Source organism: Megalops cyprinoides, chromosome 19 (assembly GCF_013368585.1).
Source record: "Megalops cyprinoides isolate fMegCyp1 chromosome 19, fMegCyp1.pri, whole genome shotgun sequence".
Classification (NCBI taxonomy): domain Eukaryota; kingdom Metazoa; phylum Chordata; class Actinopteri; order Elopiformes; family Megalopidae; genus Megalops; species Megalops cyprinoides.
The window spans coordinates 6,347,180-6,372,213 of NC_050601.1; the positions used below are offsets into that span (position 1 = coordinate 6,347,180).

General features: G+C 44.4%; 1 protein-coding gene across 1 annotated transcript; it reads left to right on the forward strand.

The window, feature by feature from the left end:
* Positions 1-780: 780 nt before the first annotated feature.
* LOC118794420 (synaptogyrin-1-like) lies at positions 781-22,018 on the forward strand. The gene is made up of 4 exons (XM_036552671.1): positions 781-1,175; positions 12,745-12,982; positions 15,983-16,128; positions 21,753-22,018. Exons 1-4 carry the CDS (start codon positions 1,077-1,079, stop codon positions 21,975-21,977), a joined length of 708 nt encoding a protein of 235 aa, XP_036408564.1. The 5' UTR covers positions 781-1,076; the 3' UTR covers positions 21,978-22,018.
* Positions 22,019-25,034: the final 3,016 nt, after the last annotated feature.

Below are 25,034 nucleotides of genomic sequence, written 5' to 3' on the forward strand. Positions count from 1 at the left end.
CAGTGAAGAGATCCAGTTCATAACCACCCTCACTGCCATCTTTTTCAGTTGTGTTTTCTGTCACTAGGAATGAACAGCATGTTCATGTCACAAACTGTAGGCCTACTTTTCTTCCTTTCCTGTTTTGGAGGATACTGTCTGCAGGTAAAACTCACAACAAATGCCCATCTCTATCCTGTCTGCAGGGCCTCCACGTACTCCAAGTGGTATGTGAGCCTTTTCAGGTCATGATTGTAATTATTTTCCATGAAAATGCATTACCATGTATTTTTTTAATAGGACACCACTTAAAACAGTGAAAATTAATTATGTCTATATCAGGAGTTTCCTGCCCTTTAAGTTGCCATATGTTGACAACATTGCTGTCCCTATAAACTACAGTACGTGTGTGGTCATGTACATGGCATCATTTGCTTCTCCTTTCTTGACACCACTCTCATCTTACCTTAAGCTTCAGTTGGGACAGAACGGCATAGATGTAGTGGCGATCCTGGAGTCCACGTGGTTAGGTGGTAATGTTTGCTGAAAAAAAAATTGTCAGACATTATCCCTTTCCCTCCACTCTATTTCCTGTTTCTTCTCTCTCCCTCCTTCTCCTTTCAACCGTGATAAATGAACAGCACATGACTCAATCGTGGTTGCTTCCAGTGATATCCCCAATCAGTCGCGCGCCCAAATGAACACGATTATTCCATGGAGCTTATTGTAGGTTGCGCGCTTTGGGCAGTGTTCTCGGGAGTGCGCACCGAAGCTTGACAGCATAAAGCGCGCTCTCGCGCGTACGAGAATGCGTACACACTTCTCTCCACCCTTGCATTGACAGAGAGAGAAAGAGAGGGAGAGAGAGAGAGATAGAGAGAGAGAGAGAATACCATTATCACTACTAAATCAGATTGTTGCCACGGTCTGAAGGGTGAGCTTTAAAGGTGAAAAACGGGAGACTTACCTTAAATTACGTATTACTGGGCACGTTTACAATAATAATACTGAAGTCGGTTCACTACGAGACATCCGTTATTCCGTTATTCTAGCCTTAATTATAAACGCGGAGACGGGGGAAACGCAAACAGCTGAAGATGGAAGGGATGGCGTATGGAGCGGGGAAGGCGGGGGGCGCGTTCGATCCCCTGACGTTTTTCCGTCAGCCCCAAACTATTCTCCGAATTGTGTCCTGGGTAAGTTGATCCGGCTTGCCATAATTTATTATATCACATCAGCTCTGAGAGCTGTCGGTTATGGTTCTGTCTAATGCATGCGCCTAATACCAACTGCCTCCCGGAACCGCCATGCGTTGGACTGAGCATCGCTGGCGCGCCGAGTTGTAAATATAAGTGTGATCCATGTCTTTGTCTCGGATTTGATACGGAGTCTATGTTGTGCAAGTAGACAAGTGACAATTTACAAGGATAACACTAACACCCCCCCCCCTCCCCCACGCCCAAGGTTTGAATGAGAATGAATTAAAGGTGACAGCAGCGGCGTCTCTCGTGCGAGAGCGAATGTCACCTAGCAGAACGGGAGCGTACGAACACCAGTACGAGCGCACCGGTGTGTTTATCCACACTTGTTCGGCGATTTGCTCCTTAGCCGACAATAATGTTTGAGATGAGACTGCAAAAACTAGCTCCTCAAATGGAAAAAAGCTCCTGCGCTCAAACAACTGTTTTGTAAACTGCAAACTGCAAGCCAACAAATGTACAGAGACAAAAAGACAGACTGAAAATTAAACTAAGGCTATTTTTGGAACCGGCACACCAGTTGGGTTAGTGCGCCTGGCTAGTGCTTTCAGACCTCTTTATGTCAAGGTTAAACCCATTTTAATCTGTCGTTTTCACCCCCACCAGTTACAGCTGACCCGGTCTCTAACATTATTCTTTCAGTTTAAAGTTACAATATTAATCAGTTTTTGCTGATATTACTGTAACAGGCGCTATGGCCTCTGTTTCCTAGAAGCAGCAAATGAATGACCAGCTTTAGGTTTTAAGGGTCAGGTGACACAGGCCGTAATTACGACAGGCTGTAGCACGGACCTCTGCTGGAACAACAGGCCCCTGTTAATGTAATGCATTTACAAGACCTAATAGCAATATTATTACCAAGATGTTTAACAATCGAAGAATATTATTAGTCACTAGGGTTTAGGCATTTAAATGATAATGCTTAAGTCAGCTGAAGTATGAATATCAGCATTTTGCTATCAGTACAACTTGGAGCTGCATTTAACCTAATTTGTCAGTGTAACGTACTCCTTTAAAGCAGCCAATATCAGTCCCTGTTTTGCACAAGTAAATGTGTTCCTTTATAATGATAGGACATGCATTACCATAACCTGTTGATGCATCCATTTTATCACATGGAGTCACTCTTGTGCTTAGGTTTGATTCTTTGACATCATTGACAAGGTTTGACATCTTTACCTGTTTACTTAGTTAGTGGTTTCACGGAGCTCCTCGTGAACATTACGAGTGATATTCCTTTGATTGCACTTGGCCCGCTGTGCATTTCACCCTGGCACTCTGCTAACACACAAGTCATGACACACTTCTCACTCCTTGTAGGCACAGATTTTGCAACCTTTCTACATTTCCAGTTCTGATTTTGCTAGACGCTTAACCCACGAAAAGCCGTCACCCACATTAGGATCTATGATATACCAGAATGAAGGCCAAAGTACATAATCTTAGGTTACCCTATGTTCTGTGCCGTTTCCTGGCTCACTCATTTGATGTTATTTCCATTTAATTTACGAGCCAGCCGCCTGGCTTTAGATTTCACAGGTGTGTGTATTGATATTACAGTATTATCTAATTATACCCTTGCTCTCTACAGCAAATTATTTACCCTCTCCTATTCTAAGGGTGCCAGCAGTTCAGGTGAATAGATGGCCTTCTGGATTTCAGCCAGCCTCTCCATCCTTTGTCCTTGAGTTTATCAATCTGAAAGCTGTAAAAAAAAATATCAGGATATCACTAGAGGTTGGCATCCGAAACATTCCTATTTAGTGTAAAATCACACCTGCTTTTGTTTGTGTTAGCCACTCACCACTTTGTCTGTGTTGGAAATAATCTAAAGATGTGGACCGTTTAATGAGAATGACTGGAAATGAAGCCTACAGAGTTTTATCTATGCCATAAATTTCTGTAACCTCTGTTTTTTTTCCTTTGTGATACTTTATACAGCACATGCAGTCACATTTGTGCAGTTCAAACAAACAGCATTGCTTACTCAATTAATTAAACGATAAAATAAATGTCATTATCATCATGTATCCATGAGGAATAGGAATATTGGTTGTAGTATCTAATAGCATGTACTTATATGTTTGTTAAATCTGATTTTACAAATCTTGAGTTTGAGTCCCCTTGTTGTCCCACAGTGTATGTACCTGCACACTCAGGTTGTGAACATATCTATGTATGTGCTTGCACGCGCGCACATACACACACACACACACACACACACACACACACACATAAAGATAAATGTTCCTTGTCTAAGGAAGTCTACCCTCTGCAGGAGGAACACTCCCCCAGATGTTGTTCCACCATAGATCTCAGCTGACTGTAGGTGTAAATGAATTACTGCTTAAGAAAATAAAAGTCACACACTATTTATGTCCAAAGGAAATCTGATGTAGGGGTCCCAAGTGTCTCAGCTGGCCAGACGATCATGATCACAGGCTGAGCCCCGTGGCCCTGGGTTTGAAACCAGCTGTGTCAGTGTAATGGAGCTGAGAAATCATGCTGTATTGTGACTCTTCTGTATGAAGCCACTGGACCCCTGACCGAGAATCCAGCTGGGTGACTAACAGCTCAGTTGACATTCCAACCTGAAAAGATCTTTAGAAGAAGCAAAGAGGACAAAAACTAACTTTTTTAAGGATATTATTCACTAAAGGAGAAGGATTGTAATTTTGTGACTTTTGTGGCTTTTCTCTTTTGCAAATCTTGCACCTTTAAAAAGTTTGAGTGTTTCAGGTGCCTGTTCATCTGCCTGTCAGACCTCAGGTCTTTTCTGTCTTTTCTATGCACATGAATGAGGATAGGCTTGCATTTGCACAAGTCCTGCCTGTATACGGAGAGTTAGTGAGTAGGATTAAGGTAATGAATGGGGGTAGATGAGTGACCATGTGACTGTCGGGGGTTGGGGTTGGGGGAGGTTTAGCAGTCTATGTCAAGCCTAGTTGAAGTGGTTCATCCTTTCCATTCTGCTGGAACAGAATTGTGTTTCAGCACTGTGGGCAATCATGTAATATGTCATATGTGTTAACAGGTTAAAATGGATGTTGGCCCAGCATTTGTGCAATGTAATAAAGTTTTTTTTTTTAACAAAAATGTAAAAACTCATCAGCTCTGCCTCAAGCTGAAAGCCCCCCAAGGGAAGGTCCAGCTGAACTATAAAAGGTGTCGTTGTGGTTACATGGAGACTGATGCTAAAGTATAACAATTGCATAAAAGCTGCCTTCTGATTTGTAACCCGGTGATTTAGTTTGACTTGTTGTGCTGTGTATCTAGATGTATAGCATGGTGTTTGCACTTATGTACGTGTCAAACAGTTAAATGGCCGGTAACAACAGACAAAGGTGTGTCTGTCCCTGAGGAGAGTACTGTAGTGGTCTTATCATACATATATCAATACTTCTACTGGAGGTGGCAGAACTTCAGGAGAAACCTCCAGGAGAACTTCAGGAGCCACCACGGACCTCGAGCAATGTTTTTTTTTGTTTTTCACCTCTCTCTCTTCTCATTCTCTGTTCCTGTTGAGAGCCAAAATGGCTGTGATGTGAGACCGTGTCCTGTGGAACAGCTTGTATAGAAAGTTGTCAAAGCACCAGATCACCCCCTAAACAGTAATAACAGGGGATGATTGGGCAGGACTTGGAACCGGAGCTAACGGGAAGCACTGCCAGCACTGATTATTTCAGACTCTGTCCAATCAGATTCCGAGCAAGGCTTCAGAATACAAACATGAGAAAACTTAAAGGACTGTTTGTAATTTTTTTCTTTCACACTGGAGTGTCAGCAGTGACAACTGATGATGCTACAGTGGAATGACAGAGTGGAGCTGTACTTCAGGTGATGCAAAGCGGCCTTGCCTCATGTAATGTATTATATAACCTAATATATAATAATGTGGTTTGATATACGAGAATTTGCTTATATTTGCAATTCAGGCTGGGCTTCACAGGGGATTTTACTTTACCAGGATTCATGTGTGTAAGTCATGAGGCTCTGTGTTCTTGTTCATTTGTGCTTAATTATAGTGCCATTTTGGTTTTCCAGATAAATATACTGTGGCCTGCCAGAGAGTTAGCTAAAGGCTTGCCATTCTTGCCCTAATTTAGTTAAAGGGCACCTACGGCAGTTCTCTGAAAAATTTAAGTAGTTTTCATACAGTTTTATTTGAATGTCTTAACAGAGCTTGAAATTAATTAGCCTTTTTTTCTCTCCAGTGGGTGTTTTATGAATAAAATGCTTAGTAGGATATACCCATCATTTAAAAATTTACCTGGAATGCTCCATACTGATGGTTACAGTATGTCCAGCCAAGCACTTTCCCTTGGATTGATTTCCAAATGTGTCAAGCTTAAACAAATTACACATCCAGTGAATGGCGTTTATAAGGCAGATACAGAAAGGCCTAGATGTCACAATACTGTAGACACTTTCCAATGATTTGAACCTTTGGAAAGCGCTGAGAAACTGTTGGTGTCTTTCAAGTCTGGTAATTAACAATCACCTGGATATATCATGTATATCATATATCTCTCTCTTTCTCTCTCTCTTTCCCTCTCTCTGTCTCTCTCTCTCTCTCTCTCTCTCTCTCTCTCTCTCTCTCTCTCTCTCTCCCCCTCTCTCTCTCTCTCCCTCTCCCTCTCCCTCTCTCTCTCTCTCTCTCTCTCTCTCTCTGTCTCTCTCTCTCTCTCTCTCTCTCTCTGTCTCTCTCTCTCTCTCTCTCTCTCTCTCTTTCCCTCTCTCTCTCTCTCTCTCTCTCTCTCCCCCTCTCCCTCTCTCGTGGCTCATGGTACACAAGGTCACAGAGATTAAAACAGGAGGATTGTGGGGGAGGGGAAAGACGTGCAGCTCAGGCAACAGACGGGCTCAAAGAGTGAGAGAGAGGCAAGGAAACCTTAGCACTGTAACATTTGGGCTTGAATGTGATGAGCACGGTGTACTGTAGGTGGTAAAATCTCCATAAAAGCAATATAAAGAACTCTGAATAATCCATATACTTGCTATGAATGCAACTGTAATCACCTTTATGACCATGGGCCTGTGTGGGCCTAGGGTCCTATAATAGATGCTGTCCTATAGGCCAGGGTTTCCCAAACTCTGACCTGCCCCCCTTCATGGGTGTTATATGCTCTTCTTCCAGTCAAACTGTCGATCACTTAAGGTTAACAAACAACTCAGTTGAAAGGAAGAAGCTTTTACACAGTGTCAAACAGAAATCAAAATGAGGAACTGTCAAAGTGGCAATGGAGAAGAGTGGCATGAAGTGTGTGTGTGTGTGTGCGTGCGTGTGTGTGTGTGTGTGTGTGTGCGTGCGTGCGCGCGCGCGCGCGCGTGTGTGTGTGTGTGTGTGTGTGTGTGTGTGTGTGTGTAAGGCAGTGTTAGTCTTTATTCTCTGGCAGTGTTTGTTTGCTATCTTGGTTACAGAACGCTGTGGTCCAGTGTGTGGCCTGTGTTCTGGTGTGTGAACAGCAGCCACTGAACACATGCTGAGCTATGCTCCCATGTGTGAAGTTCAGTGGAAGAAAGTGGAAGATTACAGTGTAACAGCAGAAGGTGCTCACTGACGGCTCTGCTCAGTAGCCGCGTGCCAGTGTTGGTGTCCCCTCTGCCAGACCGCGTTGTGTGTAGTCCCTCCGTGCATTGCCATAGGAGTGCTGAGTGTTCAGTAGAGTAGACTTTACGCTCCAGTGTGTTGAGTACAAGTGTTGGGGTGGGAGACCGTAGTATGTTCCATAGGAGTGCACAGGTGTTGGCCTGATGTGTGCTCAGAAGAAGTGTTGGGCCATTCTGCGGGGCGCTTAGCCAAACCATCTCTTTATTGTCAGGCTGCGCTGTGTTCAGCAAAAAGCTAAGGAAGACTCCTCGGCATTAATTTGCCGTTTTCCACACTGCAGCGTGCTCAATAGCTCAGTGTGTTACTGTGCTGGGCCGCAGTGCGCTCAATAGCTCAAAAAGGAATCCTGTCACTGCTATGTCCCTGGAGCAGGCTTGGAGCTCTGCTGTGTGTGTGTGTGTGTGTGTGTGTGTGTATGTGTGTGTGTGTATGTGTGTGTGTGTGTGCGTGTGTGCGAGTGATAGAGATAAACCCATCCAATTGGAGAATCCCTGGAGCTGCCCTGGCTCTGTGAAAATGACAGCGAGATTAGTGGGGAGTGCCACTCTAATGCTGCCAGTCAGACTCAGCACAGGATGTCCCACACCTAGCCCGCTCTCTTCTACACAGGCTGTCCCTAAACCAGCCCCGCCCACTCTCCCCCACGCAGGGCCTAATTCACCCAGTACAGCCTGCTCTCCTCCACCCTGGGCCTCCCTCACACAACTAGTTTATCATCGATGCAAGGCCCACACTATTCCCATGTTTGCAAGCTCTTCACTTGACGGTAGGTTATCCTCTCCACAGATGGAGTGGAGAAGGTGGTGTTCGTCCTGCAATGGTGATGCACTAACACCTGAAAAAATGAAATGTAGCATTTAATTTATTCTTGCACTTCCTGAGAATGCAGTTGCTGGCTGTGATTTCATTTCATTATTTACTGGCTAGTAGAATTAGCCTAGTTTTAATTACTGACTATGTATTTATTCAGCTTGATTCATACTGAGGCAATGCTAGTTAAATACCTTTCTCAAGGGTCCACTGCACCCCTTCTAGGATTTGTACTTGCAGCCTTCTTGTCACAAGCCATTATCCACAACACTGCATGTCAGTTTTGCTCTGGGTTTTACTTAAAAAAACTGAGAACCCGTTAGTGCACAGACATAGTTAATAATGTATCCTCACAACGCTTCCTTGTATAGCAATGCCAAACCCCTGGGATTGGTAGGATGGCAAATTCCTACTCAAATCCATCTTGCAATCGGTTCTCTTTATCAATTTAAAACATCTGTAGAAGGCATATGTGGTCTTGTCAAATTGATTGGTCCTGGTCCTGTGATGCTGACACAGTCATATCCACTGCAGTGTTGGTGTCACAGCGACAAAGTTGTAGGACCAGGAGACAGAAATGGTGCTGACACAGATGTTATGATGCTGACGAGCCCCACCCTTGTGAACAAAGATACTTGGGTCACTGAAACATATCATATACTGTGAGCGTAACGCAGGAGGGATGACAGGAAGGATGATGTTTAATTGCTACGGTATGCTGGCTCTGCTGTTTTCCTGTAGTCCACTCTCTTTGTCTCCTTCATACAGCACAATTTGACTGTGTTGCATGCAGTACTGTACTCTGGAGCAGGTACACCAAAGTCCTGCTTAAGAGAGGGCTAGATCGCTGTAGCACTGACTCACAGAGGGAATTTCTTAGGGAAGTCTGCGATTTTGATCACATGCCCACCAGCCCTCTCTTATACACACAGACACGCACCACGCGCGTGCACGCACATTCACACCACAATCCTATCAGGATTAGAGTGGAGTCTGAAAGGCTCCTTCTGATTTTCACAAGATCAGGACCCCACGTGGTGCCCTCCACAATGCCTGCCTTCTTGAGGAGTGTGAACCTTGTGATCCAGGCAGGAAGGAAGGTTGGGCTGGGTAATTAAGAGGAGGCTTGAGGAGGAGGCTTGGTGAAAACCAGCGTTTCAAACAGAGCTAAATAACACTGTGGGAGCAAATATCTGATCTCCTCGCCTGGAAGCTCTTCTTCAATCACACTCCACGCACACAACTGTCAAAGCTCAGCTGTGTCTGTTTCTGCATCTGTCCACCCACATCCCCGGTTGCGTTGCCTGTTGTCTAACTCGGTCATTTGCTCATTGAAAAATGCCGGGAACAGGCAGACGTGAAGACTTTTGAGCTGAGCAATTCCAGAGGCCATGGTGGAAACAAGGAAGCGGGAAACGGATGTAATGGGACTTAGGGTGGAATGTTTGGGGTTTAATGGAATGGGCGTGACAAGATCATCCGAATCCGATTGGCTGACCGCGTGAAAAAGGCAAAGAGAGAGAGCTCAATCAGTCTGAGCCATAGCCTTGACCTGCCTCGCTTGCATCCCCTGCCTAACTTTCCGTGGCCTGGAAATTTGCGAGCTGACCGGCCCCAGGTGGGATCAAGTTGTCCTGAAGGAATAGGAGGAGGTGTTACGTGTATAACCGAATCGAAAAAGGGAGGGAGCAAGACAATTTAAGAGGTCAAAAGAGAAGAGGTGGTAGAGTTAGCCAGTTAGCCAGAGGGTGGTGCTTGGTCAGATGGAGGAGGTACACAAAGTGAACGAGGGTGTAATAGCAGGAGGTATGAGTTTAAGAGGCTTAGAGTTGGAAAAAAAGAAACTGAGAGGGTGGAAGCAGACACTGGAGCCCTTTTTCAGGCCGCAGGGCATCACTGGCGGGACAGAGGAGAAAACTCACAGCGGGGTAATTCAATCCAAATCGCCCATGTGACGTGAAATGACATCCCAAGTTGTGCAACTGCAAAAACAAAAAAGCTTTTTTACAAGCCAGTCAGCCCCAATCTACTAAGAAACAAGCATTCATTTCATTTGGGAAACCTGTAGCATACAAGAGATGCATGTAGAACAGCATCTACCATAAAAAACACTTTACTTTCAGTACAGCAGGAAGCATTGCACTGTTAAAGGGTACCTTTGAGCTACAGTCTGAAATGATCAATATTTTATTTGACAGTTGGCATTTATCATGCATATCTAAAAATAATCTGAAGTACATTTTGGGTTCACTGGAAAAAGCCAGTAGGTATTTGAAAATGAACCTCAGGGAAAATGTGTAGTTGGATACATCAAACGCGCACCTAGACTGATTTATAAACTGTTGGTGCGATACATCCAGACAAGTGCTTTCCCTGAATTTATTTCCACATAGTACCACCCACAGTGCCTTTTAAATGATGCTTAAAACAAAACAGTAGCTATTACAACCACGACCGAAAATATCCACTGAACATGAGTGATTTGCAGGCCGTACCCTCAATTAGAATTGCAGAAACACAATTAGAGCTCAACAAGAGGCATTAGATGTAGAGGCGGAAAATGCTGTTGGCTAAAACTATTTAGATGTAGTTGCCCTGTCCTACGTACGCAAGTAAACGCAATACCATGCCCCACAATGCATTGCAGGCCTCAGTGGCAAGCCAGGACGGACAGCCACCAAGCCGTGCAGTCTGAGGATTATTACTCTTCCTTTTTATCACATCCTCGGCATAATTTTACACATGCAAGCCCTGTAAAATTCTGTTACCCAGCGCAACATGCTGAAGCAGGCGAAAACCACAAGGCAAAGGACAGGGGAACGGAGATCCCGGAGAAAACACAGGGGTCCCACAGGCTGAAAGCAAAGTATTACCGGTGCAGTGTGGTGTTACATCGGGAAACCAAAGTACAATATGCATATTTATTCATACCCATTGATCAAAGTCTGTCTGATATGCATTCCTGAAATCATGTGAAAGAAAGCCCAGGAGGTTTAAACACTGAGACATAGGGATATGGCATTGAGCCAGTATGGCCATGTGGTGCTGGGATTAAGAAAAAGTTGATATGGCTCAATATTTTATCTTTCAATGTCCCCAGTACATTTATATATAACTGTAGCATGCCAGACCATGTATTGGGAATAACCTGTGGGAATTTGATAGTCATATTAACCATATTTTCCATTTTTTTGTTTCTTTTTTTGTGGGATGGGGGCTGTGCTCAACCTAAACTTAACCATCAATTAGTAGGCATACTGAAATTATTACAGATCTGTAGTTTAACCTTTAACCTAATTTTATGGAGAATAATTTACACTACCAGGCAGTACTGGACCTTAAAATACCTGGCTTCTATGGCAGGGAGACACTGTCCCAAATACAGAAAAGTATTCAGCACCTCTCCTAATGCACTGCAAAACCCATTCTGAGACAGCACCTGCCACAGTCCAGAACACCAGCTAATCCGGTCCACTGGTTCCCAAACTGGGGCACTCACACTCTTAGTGGTGCTTGGGATCTGTCCAGGGGGTACTTGAGGTTAGTTGCGTAATGGAGAATTTTATTCAACATTTTTTTACTCGTTGATATGATTTTTAAATAATGCGCCGTTCATAATTTAAGAACCACCTGTGTACTCCCGTTAGCAAATATAACGGGAGTGCAAATTATACTTTACACACAGAACATATAATCGTGTGCGTAAAGCAATCATTGTACAGAGCAACTTCGAATAATTCATCTCATTCAGTTCCATTCAGCCGAGGAACAATACATGCTGGTGGAGATGGGTCTGGAGATGAAAATAGCACAACCACTTATCTAGTCAAATGCATGCATGCATAGACCACAACTGGCCACAGGAAGGGGACAGTGTGATTGACACAAGGGAGTATGATATGCGCAAGAATGAAATGCAAGCAGAATCAAGCAGAAGATGCTGCCTGTCTAAATATAGCTTTCCCATTGGCCGTCCTCAAGGGGGGGAAGTGGTGCTCAGGACTCACCCAGGCATGACCAAGGCCTGCATCGTTGCCGGTCTGCTGGGAACATTCATATTTGATGATCACTAAAGGGCGAACGCCGTGCGGGCAGACAGCGTCTTGCGAAGGGGGGGGGGGTGGTCATAACGGGAGACGCTCTCCTGTGCAGACACCCCACCAGACTTTCCCTCACAATCACGAGACGGAATCCACCTGTCTAGACACTAGTTGCTAGTTGCACAGTTGCTGCCTTTTGTTCTGACTTTGGCCAATTTTTCTGTAACGCAAAAAAAGTCATGTGAGGCGATCTGACGTGCTGTGAGGGCATGCCATCCTTGGTGGGGGGGGGGGGGGGGGTCCTTGGAAAAGCTGAGAAAGGAGGTGTCACAGACCCCCATTCCTGTTCTGCCTCAGTCAATCTCCATCATTGCTGAGGTGACATTTCCTCCACAGCTGTTCCTGCTGTGAAATAACTCAATAATGCATGGGATAGCCAGTCTGAAATGCCAGGTGAAGCCTGAATGTTTGGACATTGTTAATCAGTTACATTGTGTATTGATACAGTATATCTATATACACACACATGCACACACACACTCAAACTCACCACACACAGACACAGGGAGACAGAGAAAAACATATAGAAGAATCTATTTGTCTGTCATCATTTTTTTTTCTTTCACTCTCTTCTTTTTGCTCTTTCTCACATTTAGTACCTCCCCCTTTCACATGCTGCAGAGAGAGTGGAGAGAAAGAGACAGATACTAGTACAAGAACACCGGCCACCGGGGGGAAAAAGCAGCAGACAGCTGTTGAAACGGTGGCCCCCGCCTGAGCCACCCAGGGCCTGCTTTGATCCTCTCAGTGATGGATGGCTTTGCTCCTGGTGGGAGTGCCGGGTGCAGTGGCTTCTGGGAGGATGTCAGGGCCTGCAGCACAGCCACTGCCTGCAAACAGTGTTAGAGGAGCACAAGCCTAATGCGCCCCAGGGCCGAATAGACACCTTTGAGTCACAGCATCAGTCAGCTGCTCATTACTGTCAGCCAAGTTATAGCTTTTAACGCCATCTGTTCTTCCATCGTTATCCCTCTCGCCCCACCAGATCTTTGCCATCGTCATATTCGGCTCCATCGCCAACGAGGGCTACGTGAACCGGCCCGACGAGGTCGAGGAGTACTGCATCTTTAACCGCAACCAGAACGCCTGCAACTACGGCGTCTTCATGGGCACCATGGCCTTTCTGTGCTGCATCGGCTTCCTGGCTCTGGACGTTTACTTCCCCCAGATCAGCAGTATCAAGGACCGCAAGAAGGCGGTGATCGCCGACATCGGGGTGTCAGGTAAGGGTGAGAGTCAGGGAGAGGGACCACATGTCAGGTGGGGCGGGGTGAAATACTAATTTAAACAGCACAAAATCTCCCTGAAATCATAGACGTTTTGAGCCTGTTTTAATTTGCGACCACACACACACACACACTGATCTGTCCGTGGTCTGAGTCTGTTAGTGTCAGCTGAGTCTAACATGGATGGGATACAGCCTTTTGGGAATGCGCGTTGAGTGAAGCCCCAGACCATCCGCATGAGATACAGTGCAGGGTTTGTTTTCTGCAGGGCCGGCATGTGTTAGCCGGTGGCAAACAGCCCTTTTGTGCAAGAACAATCGACACTGTCACTCTGCCTCTCCACCTTTTGTGCCTTCGGCTGTTTACACGAGCCTTCACAAAGCATGTTTTTTTGCAGTGCCCCGCTCTATTTGTATACCTGGCACTGGTGCCCATTCCCCAAGGCACAGTGACAGATCCCAGATTGCGCGCTCACTTCCCCCAATAGCCCTACATCGCTCCGTTACATTGTCTTACTTTGTCATTGTTTGCCTTTGACTTTAATAATTGCCGTTGTTGTAGACCGTTTGGAGTCACCCCTGGACGTCCGCCAAGCAAATGAAATATGGCAGAAGTGAGCAGCAGCATAGTGAGACTGAACAATGTGACCTGGCAGGTCGCTTTATGAGAGCACGCACGACACAGAGCGGGGAACCAGACGAAGCGTGCGCGTAGCGTATATAGCCTATTCAAAAAGCCTAAGTGGAAATTCGAGTGCTGGACTGAGAGTGCACAGCACGGATGAGTGCAAGTAAAAAGTCCCGAACGCTTAGAGAGTGGAGAGCCGGGTGAGTGGGTGTGAGGGAATAGAGTATCACCGCGAGTGCCTCTTTGACTGCGCCTCAAAGGAAGGGCAGTGCCCCCGGCTCCACCAACTTCCTCTGCGCTCTGAAGCTGACAGCACATATTACACTGCAGAGCTGTTCAGGTGTGCTGCGTCACTCCTCCGCGAGAGCATCTGTGGTTTTAGTTTCTGCTGAAGGCGGACATCTCATACCAGCTGTGTACAATGCATATCAGCTATATCGCTTATGAGAAAATTTAAGATGTACCATTTGCTCTGCGATAAACATTGGCTGTCTATAGCATGTCCTCTCCTGAGGTGGACACCAGCTGATGGCACATGCACACGCAGCATGAAAAATTGATCCATGCACGATATGTACAACAGAGGTTTCTGATTACAGTGCTGATGTACTGCATTTTTTTCATCACTGCTGCAGTTCCTGGGCAGTAAAGTGGGAAAGTATAACCTATAACCCTACCTGTCTCTGTCTATCACAAGCAAGGAAGATGGACATTTTCCCTCTCTCCTCTTTAAAGTAATGGCACACATGTCCATCCTAGAATTAAAGCATGGTGGAGTGTCAAAACGTATTACATGTATAGCGACCTCTGCTGACTAGCTGTGGTAAGGCAAGCTGTCAATAATCCTTGGCTAGAAGAGCACTTATTCTTTCCTCCATAAGACAGATAATGGCAAAGGTCTGCATGCACAGACCTAACCCCAGTGTTCACTGTGCTTATCAGATGACTTTCGTGTGGTTTTGTATTTTCTTGTTTGCACTGTTTTTCTGGGGTGATGCTCTAACCCTGGCTGCATGTACACAAGTATATTCGTGCTTTAAACGAGCTCTGCAGTACATGACACAGTATAAGAAATCATTGACTTGTTCAAATCAATAAAATTGGTCTGAAGAGTAACATAACCTTAAAACAAGACTGCCTCTGAGCTGGAGACCATATAGGCTTCAGTCCTAAATTATACATGACACAGCGAGAGAAGATGCTCCTGCCTTATACAGCATTGTAAAATGCTGCAGTCTGTATTGTGTTTGGGGCGTGACACAGAGCAGTGTGGGAGACATTCCCTTCTTCTGTTGCCGTTCTGTGTACAGCCTGTGTGGTGCTCCATCTCCCTGGACCCAAACTAGATGAAGGAGATTCCTGGGAGCTCCTAAAACACAATGGGGTTGTTTCTAATAAACTTCAGAGCTTTGAAACAATTGAAAAAGTTACTTTTAAAAATAGATGAGAGCTTTATGGAACAACACAAACTACCATCTCCCTCTCAATTCAATCTACTTTTAAGGTACTTTGCTGCTAAACAGGCAAATGGTTTTGCCAAAGCCGGCAAATGGAACGAGCCAATCGGCGCCTTTCAGTGATACGATGAAATACACTACAACAAAATTCATAACGATAGCGGAAGGCCAAAATCAAAAGGGGTACATTTCCTATGCCAGTGTGGTAAAGAATTACAACCCGATTGACCTTTACTCAGAAATACAAGAGCAAAACCATACATTTCAGGTGTCACAGTTTTGCTTCATATTTACAGTGATAAGATGTATCAGGTTTTATTTTTATATATCTATCTGCATGGATGGAAAGGCAAAAGCTGGCTTAGGCAAGTGTCAAGAGCAGCCAAGTGACAACACACCCATGGGACCCTATTTGCTATTTTATGAAAGGTTTAATATTGTAAATTTGAAAAAGATTACAACACTATTTCAATGGGGAAAAGGTCAGATTGATAGCTGAAATGGCAGTGTTGAACATGTAACTGTTTCTGTCATCCGCTCTCTCTATCTGTCTCTCGCTATCTCTCTAGCTCTCTTTCTATCTCTCTCTCCCTCTCTCTCTCTCTCTCTCTCTCTCTCTCTCTCCCTCTCTCTCCCTCTCCCTCTCCCTCTCTCTCCCTCTCTCTCTCTCTGTCTCTCTCTCTCTCCCTCTCTCTCTCTCTCAAAGGTTCAATGCCATTGCTTTAATGGCACAATGAGAATGCATTTGTATCATCTTAGCATTGTACATAACATAACATGCTACAGAAACAGCAATAACTCAATACAGTGCAATATTGAAAAAATACAACAGCAACTATAGCCGTTCCTGTAGAATAATAATAGTAACTCTCTCCCTCTCTCTACCCTCTCTCCCTCTGTTGTAATTTCTCAGCCTTCTGGTCCTTCATGTGGTTCGTTGGCTTCTGCTTCCTGGCCAATCAGTGGCAGGTGGCCAACCCAGAGGACAACCCCCTGAGGGAGGGCGGGGACGCAGCCCGGGCGGCCATCACCTTCTCCTTCTTCTCCATCTTCACCTGGGTCTGTATTATATTCTACATTTCGCTCACTTCCTGCCACCCCTCTCTCTCTCTCTCTCTCTCTCTCTCTCTCTCTCTCTCTCTCTATCTTCTATCTTTTAATCTTTTTTTTCTCTTTTTTATCTTTTCTTTTATCCCTCTGCTCTCCTGGCAGCACTACGGTACAGAGGTGGCGGTGTAGTGTAGTGGTAAGAAACAGGTTGCCAGGTCGGTTCCCCCATAACGCACTGCTGTTGTGCGCTTGGTAACTGTGCTTAGCTTGATTTTCCTCAGTGGATAACATGTAAAAATGGTAAGCTCTGTAAGTTGATCTAGAACATCTGTTAAGTAACTGTAATGTAATTTTCTCACTCGTTTTCAGTTTAGTTGGGCAGGACAAACCAGAGCAGGGTTACCACAGCGGTCACGTACTGCACTATGTAAAGTGTTACTACAACTATAGAGCGGAGCGCACATATACATCCACACTGTCTGTCTTTGTCATTTTATCTCTATATCCCTTCTACCCGGTCTATATTGCCTTTACCCCTCCCGTCTGCCTCTCTCATCTCTCTCTCTCATCTCCTCTTCTCCCTCTCTCTTCACTCTTTTCTGTTTCTGTCTTCCTCTACCACCCCCAGCCTGTGTCCAATCTGCCATCATCAGTTGACCTCTCCCTTTGCGTGTGTGTTTATTCAGTGAGATTGCCGGTTTTTCTCCTCCTGTTTCAAGCTCCTGACCTTTTTAAAGTTACAGCGGGGTCCCGCTGCCCTGGTCCTGGCAGGCTGCAGTGTCGGCAGTTCTCCCTTTCCTGCCTCTCAGCTCTGACAGTGTCTGTGGGATTGTACTGTTCCAGGATCAGTCTCGAGGCCTCCTGATCCACTATGCTGTCTCCTTCCTTTATGTTCATGCTGCCTCTGACTTTCTGACTCTTGAATTACTCTGACCATCTGTAGAGGAGTTTTCACCAGTCTTTAAACAGAGAAGAAGGTAATACATCTCCTGCAGGTTATGATGGTTATTTATCAATAAGTCCAGTGAAATGTTCTCTCATTGGCTCATCTACCAAGGTGTAGACCACAGCTGTGCAATGGAACAGTAAGTCTTTCGGCCTCTTTAGAACCATGCTCTCTCCTTAGCAAGAAAGCCATATTCTGTTTCAGGACTGCACTTTGGAACTAGGTGCGATTTGGCACCAGGATCACAGCTAACAGTCAAGTCTCGGCCAAAGCGTCACACTGAGCCGATCCAAACCAGACGCCCAACACTAAACATTCTCGTGACGGAGATCTGATGTTGCAGCAGCGGTGGAGAGAGCGTGTGACGGAGGGACCAAGCCCACTGACCTCTGTTCTGCCTGGGTTTCTGTCTTGTAGGGGGCGCTGACGCTGCTGTCCCTGGAGAGGCTAAACCGCGTGTCTTTCGAAGAAGAGTACAACAAACTGTTCACCACCCAGCCCACACCTCCCCTGATCTAACCTTCCTCTCACCCTTCTAACGCCCGCTCTCTCTCCCTCAGCTGCTCACCTCTCGCCCCTCCAGGCAAACACCCTCGCTCAAAGAGGGGTGTAACGTGTCCTAACCCATTCCTCAGCCGCGTCTATTCTGCTATTTTTGGGCTCCATGATACGGCTGCTATCAGATTAGAATACACTTCCCACCTTCAGGGGTCCGCAGAGTTTGTGCCTTAAATGACTTTTTATGACTTTAATGACTTAAATGAAATTTTTTTTACCATGTTCATAAGGTCGGTCCACCCCCATATGTCAAGGGAATGGACAGTCTTTGATACATTTTAAGATGGAAGTTTTGTTTTTTTCTTATCTCTTGGTGTGCAGGAATCCAGGGGCTACTAGTTCTGGATTTTTGTGCTTTTACCAGGGGTTGTGACAGGAATGTATTGCTCCTTAATCCATACCCAGGCAATCACAGTCCTACTCTGTTTGGAAATCACAATACTGTTGACATACCTTAAAATACGCAATGAGCATCTTTAGTCACTTAAAAAAAACTTATATGAATATTTAACTCCTCAGTATTAGATTAAGTGCAGTGTTACTTGGAATGAGAGGAAGGGGACGGGTTCTTAGAAACCAGACATGTCTACATTGTGTCTTTAGAACATGCCAAAATGGGACTGTGAATTAACTTCGGACCAAAGAAGTAATACTTACTGCTTCATTATGGCTCAGTCTATAGCATGCTGTCCCTTAGCTTACAGACGCACAAACTGCCATGCTATTCGAGAGCCAACAGTAACAATCATACACTACGTACTACTGTGTTCTGGTGGGTCTTTACTCTTTGTCTCCTCTGTGTCTGCACCTCTGGTTCCCTCTGCCACATTCCAGTAAGAATTTAGGTACCTGGAAGACCTGCGCTAATCTAATGTTAGACTGGTTCAGGAGCAAAATGGCATTTTGGCCTTGGTTTAGGATGAACTCTGATTGCCAAAAACACAACCTTAAAAGTCATATCCCAATAACCTGAGCCATCATTACTCATCTCTTCAGCAAATTACATTGCGTTGATGTTTTTATGGTTGATATGTAGGACAAAATGAGTATATGTTGGTGCCATTCTTACAATGCTGAAAAATACTGCTGAAGGGGCTTAGTAAATGTTCAGTCCCAGTGAGAAACAAAAGATCTGTATCTTTCAATTCAGATTCTGTCGCAGGTGCGTCCTGGAGAATACTTCTTGTAAAGTTACGATAACTTGGGCTGTGTCATTCCCGACAATGACCGCCAATCTGTAGAGTCGGACTGTGGCTTCGCTCCACCGTGGTAGGGTGGGATTCATCAGGCAGGGTCTACTTGTCTACTCAGAGGCTCATAAAGTGCCTGCAAGTTGTTCAGAAGGGGTCAGTGGAGGTTTGAAATGCGCACCTGTGGTGCACTTTGAGACATAACGTGAAGAATAGCTATTGGTTGCGTACAAGTGCATTTGATGATCACAGTCACACAATTTTTAGTGTTCTTGCATGAGTATATAGGTTGCACAAAGAGGAAAGCCTACTGTAGTGCAACTGGCAATTCCAAAGTGGGTTTGGGAGGCGGGGGTTGGGGGGGGGGGGGGGGTGCATAACGAAAATATCAAATCACCATAGTTTTACAATGGTAGGAGCAGCCAGGACCAGCACTCTGCTGTATGGCCTTGTGAAAGGTCCTGTTTAGAGAAGCTGTTACCTTTTTTCCACATGAAAACCTGTAACAAACTTTCCAGCTGGATGAATATGAATGACTACGATCATAACATAATAACATAATATAATTATTGTTTTCATCATTACCGTCGCTTCATTGATGCCATTTGAAGAGTTGTTTTAGGGTAATACTAAACTGTGTGATTTCATGGGCCATGAAACCCAATAAAATGAATACAGGAAAATACAGCAAACCAAATGCCTCAACACACCAAAAAACATCATAACAATAAAATATTTCTTTAAAATTTTCAAAAAATAAAAATAAGTCCAATTTTTTTGGCAGTGATTTTGCACGGAAGGAGCTGTTTCAAAGTGGCTGGTTGTTATTGTGTTTGTTAAACTGGCTAAAGCAGTGAGACTTAACTTTTTACTTTAATTGTGTTACTAGGAAATTAATTTACCATTTTTGTTGTTTGTATGTTACTTCTGTTACAGTGTCTTCACCTATAATATGCTTAAATTCTGATTGTAGTAGCCTTTAAGTCAAACCTTTTGTTTTCTCTAAACACAAGTGTTTATTTCAACCTTTAGTTTTTATCCTGAAGACATGGAATAGCAGAAAAAAGAAACTTGAGTTGACTGTGCAGTTGCATCATGGTGGGGCCTCACAAGACTACAGTCCACAAAAGATCTTTTATGCCCTTATTTTTTTCCTCTTTTCTGCCTCACCACTCCCTCCTAACAGAGTTCAATATGACCTGAATGTGCCTTATTTTTAGAGTTAATAACACAGCCCTGACCTGCTTGATCTGCTATTGAAATTAACCACGTGAGTCTGGTCCCAGCATGTTTTATTGACAACCTCTGACCTCATCCTTCCCCTCCCTTGCTCCACCTGTGTTCAGCCTGTGTTCAGTTTGTGTTCAGCCTGTGTTCAGTCTGTGCCTCTGCCTAACACCGGCCCTGTTTTTCAGCACAGCTGATTGAGACCATCAGAGTTGCCTCTGGTGCCATGATTTGTTCCTCTGTTCCTTTGTCTGTTTATGTTCATGGTGAATATTGTTATTACCTGTACATACATTAAAGATTCCAAAGACCTTCAAAAGGGACCCCTTCTTGTGATGGTGATTAGAGCTGTGTTTTGTACACTCATAGGGACTGGTGGGGGGAGGGGGGGGGGGGGTGAATGTACGTTGCATGCATGAGGGGTAGTAATGGAAGGTTATTCAAAGACCATTGCCTCCATTAGCACCAATTCTCTATCTCATATGCATAGACTAATAAACTTAACCCCCGGCACTAATCAGCTTCATTTTCTCTCTCTGTCTCTCTCTCCTTTGCCCCCTTCTTTTCCATGTCCTCATATATTAATGCCAAACCTCCTAACCCCTTTTTCATTCTTCTGCTATAAATGATTTTCCCTCTGCATTGACCCTGCTTGCTAAAACCCGCCCCTTATTCCTCCATGTTTTGACCTCCCGCACTCATCCCACTGAATGTGTCCCTCCCCCGATTTAAACCTGTTTTGAACATTGAAATTCTGCTGCTCTCTGGACAATACCTATCTCTGTGTGATTACGCCCTCACCCTACCCCCCCACCCCCACCCCCGTGCCCTGCGCTTGGACTTCTCATTCTCATGTGTAACTGACTCTCTACCTCTGCACTGAACCATGCAATCTCCCCTGGCCATCCAACGCACCCTTTTATTTTAATTACACCCAACCGTCCCATATCCCTTCCTGCGGAGGATTGTTACCCTCCGTTTTTTTTTTTGCTAATCTTGTGACTGTCATCGCCTCGAATACATTACAATAATGGATTTTGCCCATCCATCTGTTATCTGTTCTTTCCTGGTGATGTTGCCTCCGCCCATCTGTGTGTGCGTGCGCCCAATCCCCCCCCCCCCCCCCCCCCCCCCATTTATCTGCCTCTGAACTCCATTCCTCCCTTCTGCTTCCTCTCTCTCTCTCTCTCTCTCTCTCCCTCTCTCCCTCCATCTCTCCCTCTCTCTCTCTCTCTCTCTCCCTCTCTCTCTCTCTCTCTGCCTCTCTCTCTCTCTCTCTCTCTCTCTCTCTCCCTCTCTCCCTCATCTCTCCCTCTCTCTCTCTCTCTCTCTCCCTCTCTCTCTCTCTCTCTGCCTCTCTCTCTCTCTCTCTCTCCCTCTCTCTCCCTCTGTCTCCCTCCATCTCTCCCTCTCCCTCGCTCTCTCCCTCTCTCTCTCTCTCTCTCTCTCTCCCTCTGTCTCCCTCCATCTCTCCCTCTCCCTCTCTCTCTCTCTCTCTCTGCCTCTCTCTCTCTCCTTTTCTCTCTCTCTTTTTCACCTCCCTGTCCATATCCTTTCTGTCTTAAATCCCGGCTATCTCTCCCTCCTACTCTCTGTCCTTCTGCACTGCCATGTTCTCCACCCACCTGTCATCACTGGTTCATTCCTCCCCCCCCCCAATTCCACCCACCCACCCTCACACACCCTCCTCTCCACCCTCTTCGCCCCTGAAGGCGGGTCAGGCATTTCTGGCACTCCAGAGGTTCAAGCTGGGGGCAGACTCCGCCCTCTTCTCCCAGGACTACGCCGACCCCAGCCAGGACCCGTCCGCCGCTGCTCCCTACAGCGCCTACCCCGGCGGGGCCGACATGGGGGGTCCGGCTGGCACCGGCTACCAGCACCCCAACACGGAGAGCGCCTACGATGGGTCAGCGGGCTACCAGGGACAGAACTACTGAGCGGAGTGAGGGTGGGGGGAGGGGAGGGGGCTGGAGGGATATGTCGGGCGGGTGACAAGTATCTCTCTTGGAGGTTTGGTTGGGGGGGAGGGACATCTCTAAGACCAATGTGTGTGTCTGTACCAGTTTGCCTTCATTGGGGTGGGGGGGTGGGGGGGGGACGCAGTGTTGGCTGGCTGCTTGCAAGTTAGGATCTAAGCTTTTGTAGGTTAGCAGTTGGCATGTAGGCTTACATTCTTTCGCAAGCATAAAGGGAAATGGAGGGTTTCCAGGCTTGGGCGTGAATCAAACAGCTCATCAGTTACAAAAAGACCACAGTGTCTTCAGGTGTAGGGTACAACTGACCACCTAAAGGGCACCATCAGTTTGAATAGCCTTGCTTTCCTTTACCTTTACAGCTAGGCTTTCACCTTATCTAAAAATTTATATGTGGATCTACAATAAAAGCAGCGAAGAACAGAGTGTATGGTTAGTTTGCCAGGACCATATCAATTTGGTCTAATTTCTGTCACTACCTTCCACGGATAGGCACTGTCTCTGCCTTTTGATTGCGTATGTTGTATCAAAACTAAGCACAGAACCATCATTAATGAAACACACAGGACCTGCAACCATGCAGATGACTTTCTTAAGAAGCGGCCAGCAATGCAAAGCGTAAATCTACTGCTGCGTCAGAGGGTGTGTGGTATGCATTTTACTACTAGAATCTACTACAGAATCACCACAGTTAGCGATCCCTGCAAGATCAAACACAACACAACCCTCAAAAGGTAACGGACAGTGTGGTGCAACCCTTGTGTTCGGCAGGAAATTAATCCTTTCACTCCACATTTCTGTCTTAGCTCTGACACACAGACTGAATTCATCAGACCTTAGAGAGGGTTTTGAGGGGAGACACAGTTCAGGTCACAGACATTTGTTGGGTGAAATCATGCAAGTTGCCACGGTCACCCCCAAGAAGTGAGAATCTCCAGGCTTCCACAGGGTCATTACATGTATGCTGCAGTTGGGTACTTTGATAGGATAACTAATACCATATAATTCTGTGGCCTTTTAATAAAGGGCTCATGTCTTACATCTAAGACACTGCCACTGGTGAACTGCAAATGCAGCTGTTTTCCCAGAGTCCTTTGGGTATAGGCATGTGCTAACTGCAATCTGAATGAGCACCCAGCACTGTCAACTAACCAGTCCATCACGACAAGATCAGGCAGGTGGTGCCAACTAGAGGTCATACACGGTACACATTTAAAAACGCATTCTCAACGCAGCACACATTGCTGGTGCAGAACTGCGCAACTCCACACAAGCTGATCTCAACTCCCCGTCCCCAAAGTGAACTGCCAACCCAATACAACCAATGCTGGTTCAACACTTTAACTGGGATCCTTCCTTGATTACAGTAGCTACAGGGGCGTCATATGGTCATTAGCACTGCTAACACAGTGTCAGCCACCGAAAATAGTGCTAATTGATCATCTTTCAGACCAAGAACTGCAGATCTTATGTATTGATTTCTTTTTTAAAATGTATTTGACACATTTTGCATTTATTGCAAAGCACTTTGCTAAAGTGTAACTGAAGAATATTGTAACAGTGTAATATTGTAGATTTATTCATCTATAGCATTAAGATTTTGAAAAATATATTGAAAATTATTATAAAATTAAATATACACATATATTTATTTTGTTACAGAAAAAAATATCTGTAAATTCATGCAAGTATATATAAATAATATATATCGCTCTGGATAAGAGTTGTCATCCATTTCATGACAGTCCAGTTTACGGTGATCTGTGTTTACATTTACAAAAAGGCCACCATTAATTGTTAAATGCCATGAAATCTGGATTAAAAATGAGAGACGGGCTGGAAGGTGAGAACAAGAGTGGCCGTGAAATGAGGCAGCAAAGTGTTTTCCCCTTATGTAGCATTTGTTTGAGTTTCTTGTGTTGTATTCCTTATTTTAGTTTGTTGTTTTCGCTCACGAGGAGGAGCTGAAGAAAATGTCTTTATTTTAGCCTTTGTGTGTGTGTGTGCTGTCTTGCTTTGCCTGTAGTGTGATAAATACCTGCAGAAGGACTGGGATGACCTCTGGGATGTATGTCACAAAACTGAATATTTATACAAAACTTCATTTGTAAGTATATTTAAATGCGTTAAAATTTGTCCAGTAAAACTATATTAATATTAATATTAATTAATATTATATATTATATAATATTATATATTAATATTTCAATTATTCCCGTATTTTTTATGGATCATTTTCAAGAAAATAGTCCCTTCCTGTAACACGGTGTCTATGTAAAAATAAGATCAAACTCAAAACAGGTTTAGACAGGGCTTCTAGGATTTCATTCTGTTATCAATGCAGGGACCCAGTGCTTTTTTTCATTAGTCAATCTTATGAACAGAAAGTACTGTATGTGTGTATATATATATATATATGTGTATATGTACACATATACACACATACAGTACATGAACATATATGCATGCACTGTATGTGTGTATATACAGTATACATATATAAATATATATGTGTATACTGTATGTAAATTTATGTATTCATTTATTTACTAGCAGACACCTTTCCAGAGCTACATAAATATGATAAATTTCTTAACATATTATAGTATAAGATATTATTGATAATACATGACAATGTGAATATCATAAATAGCTCCTGTGAGTAAATTAATCTATAAAGATGTACATCTGTATTTTAAAATGTGTTAGTAAGTCAAAAGAATACATGACTTGGGGCTTTGATTAAGTTGTTGTGTGATACTGTGTTCTGAATCAAGAAATATTTTAATCCTTTTCTTTTACTTTGGAATGTTTTTTTATTATTATCATTTTGAAATAATATTCAGATCATTAAAAACTGTAACCAAAATTTAGACATATATAGGATTGTGTGATCTCAACATGTTGCTATAAAGTGATAAAATGTGTAAAATGTTTTGATGTGATTACTTTAAATGAATTAAATGAATCAATTCATTAATTCACACATATTTATTCATTCCTGTTTGTTGTGAATGATCC

Coding starts and splice junctions, on each gene's coding strand:
- LOC118794420 (XM_036552671.1), top strand. CDS start 1,077: ATGGAAGGGATGGCGTATGGAGCGGGGAAGGCGGGGGGCGCGTTCGAT. Junction 1,176..12,744: donor TTCTCCGAATTGTGTCCTGG/GTAAGTTGATCC, acceptor TCGCCCCACCAG/ATCTTTGCCATCGTCATATT. Junction 12,983..15,982: donor CGCCGACATCGGGGTGTCAG/GTAAGGGTGAGA, acceptor GTAATTTCTCAG/CCTTCTGGTCCTTCATGTGG.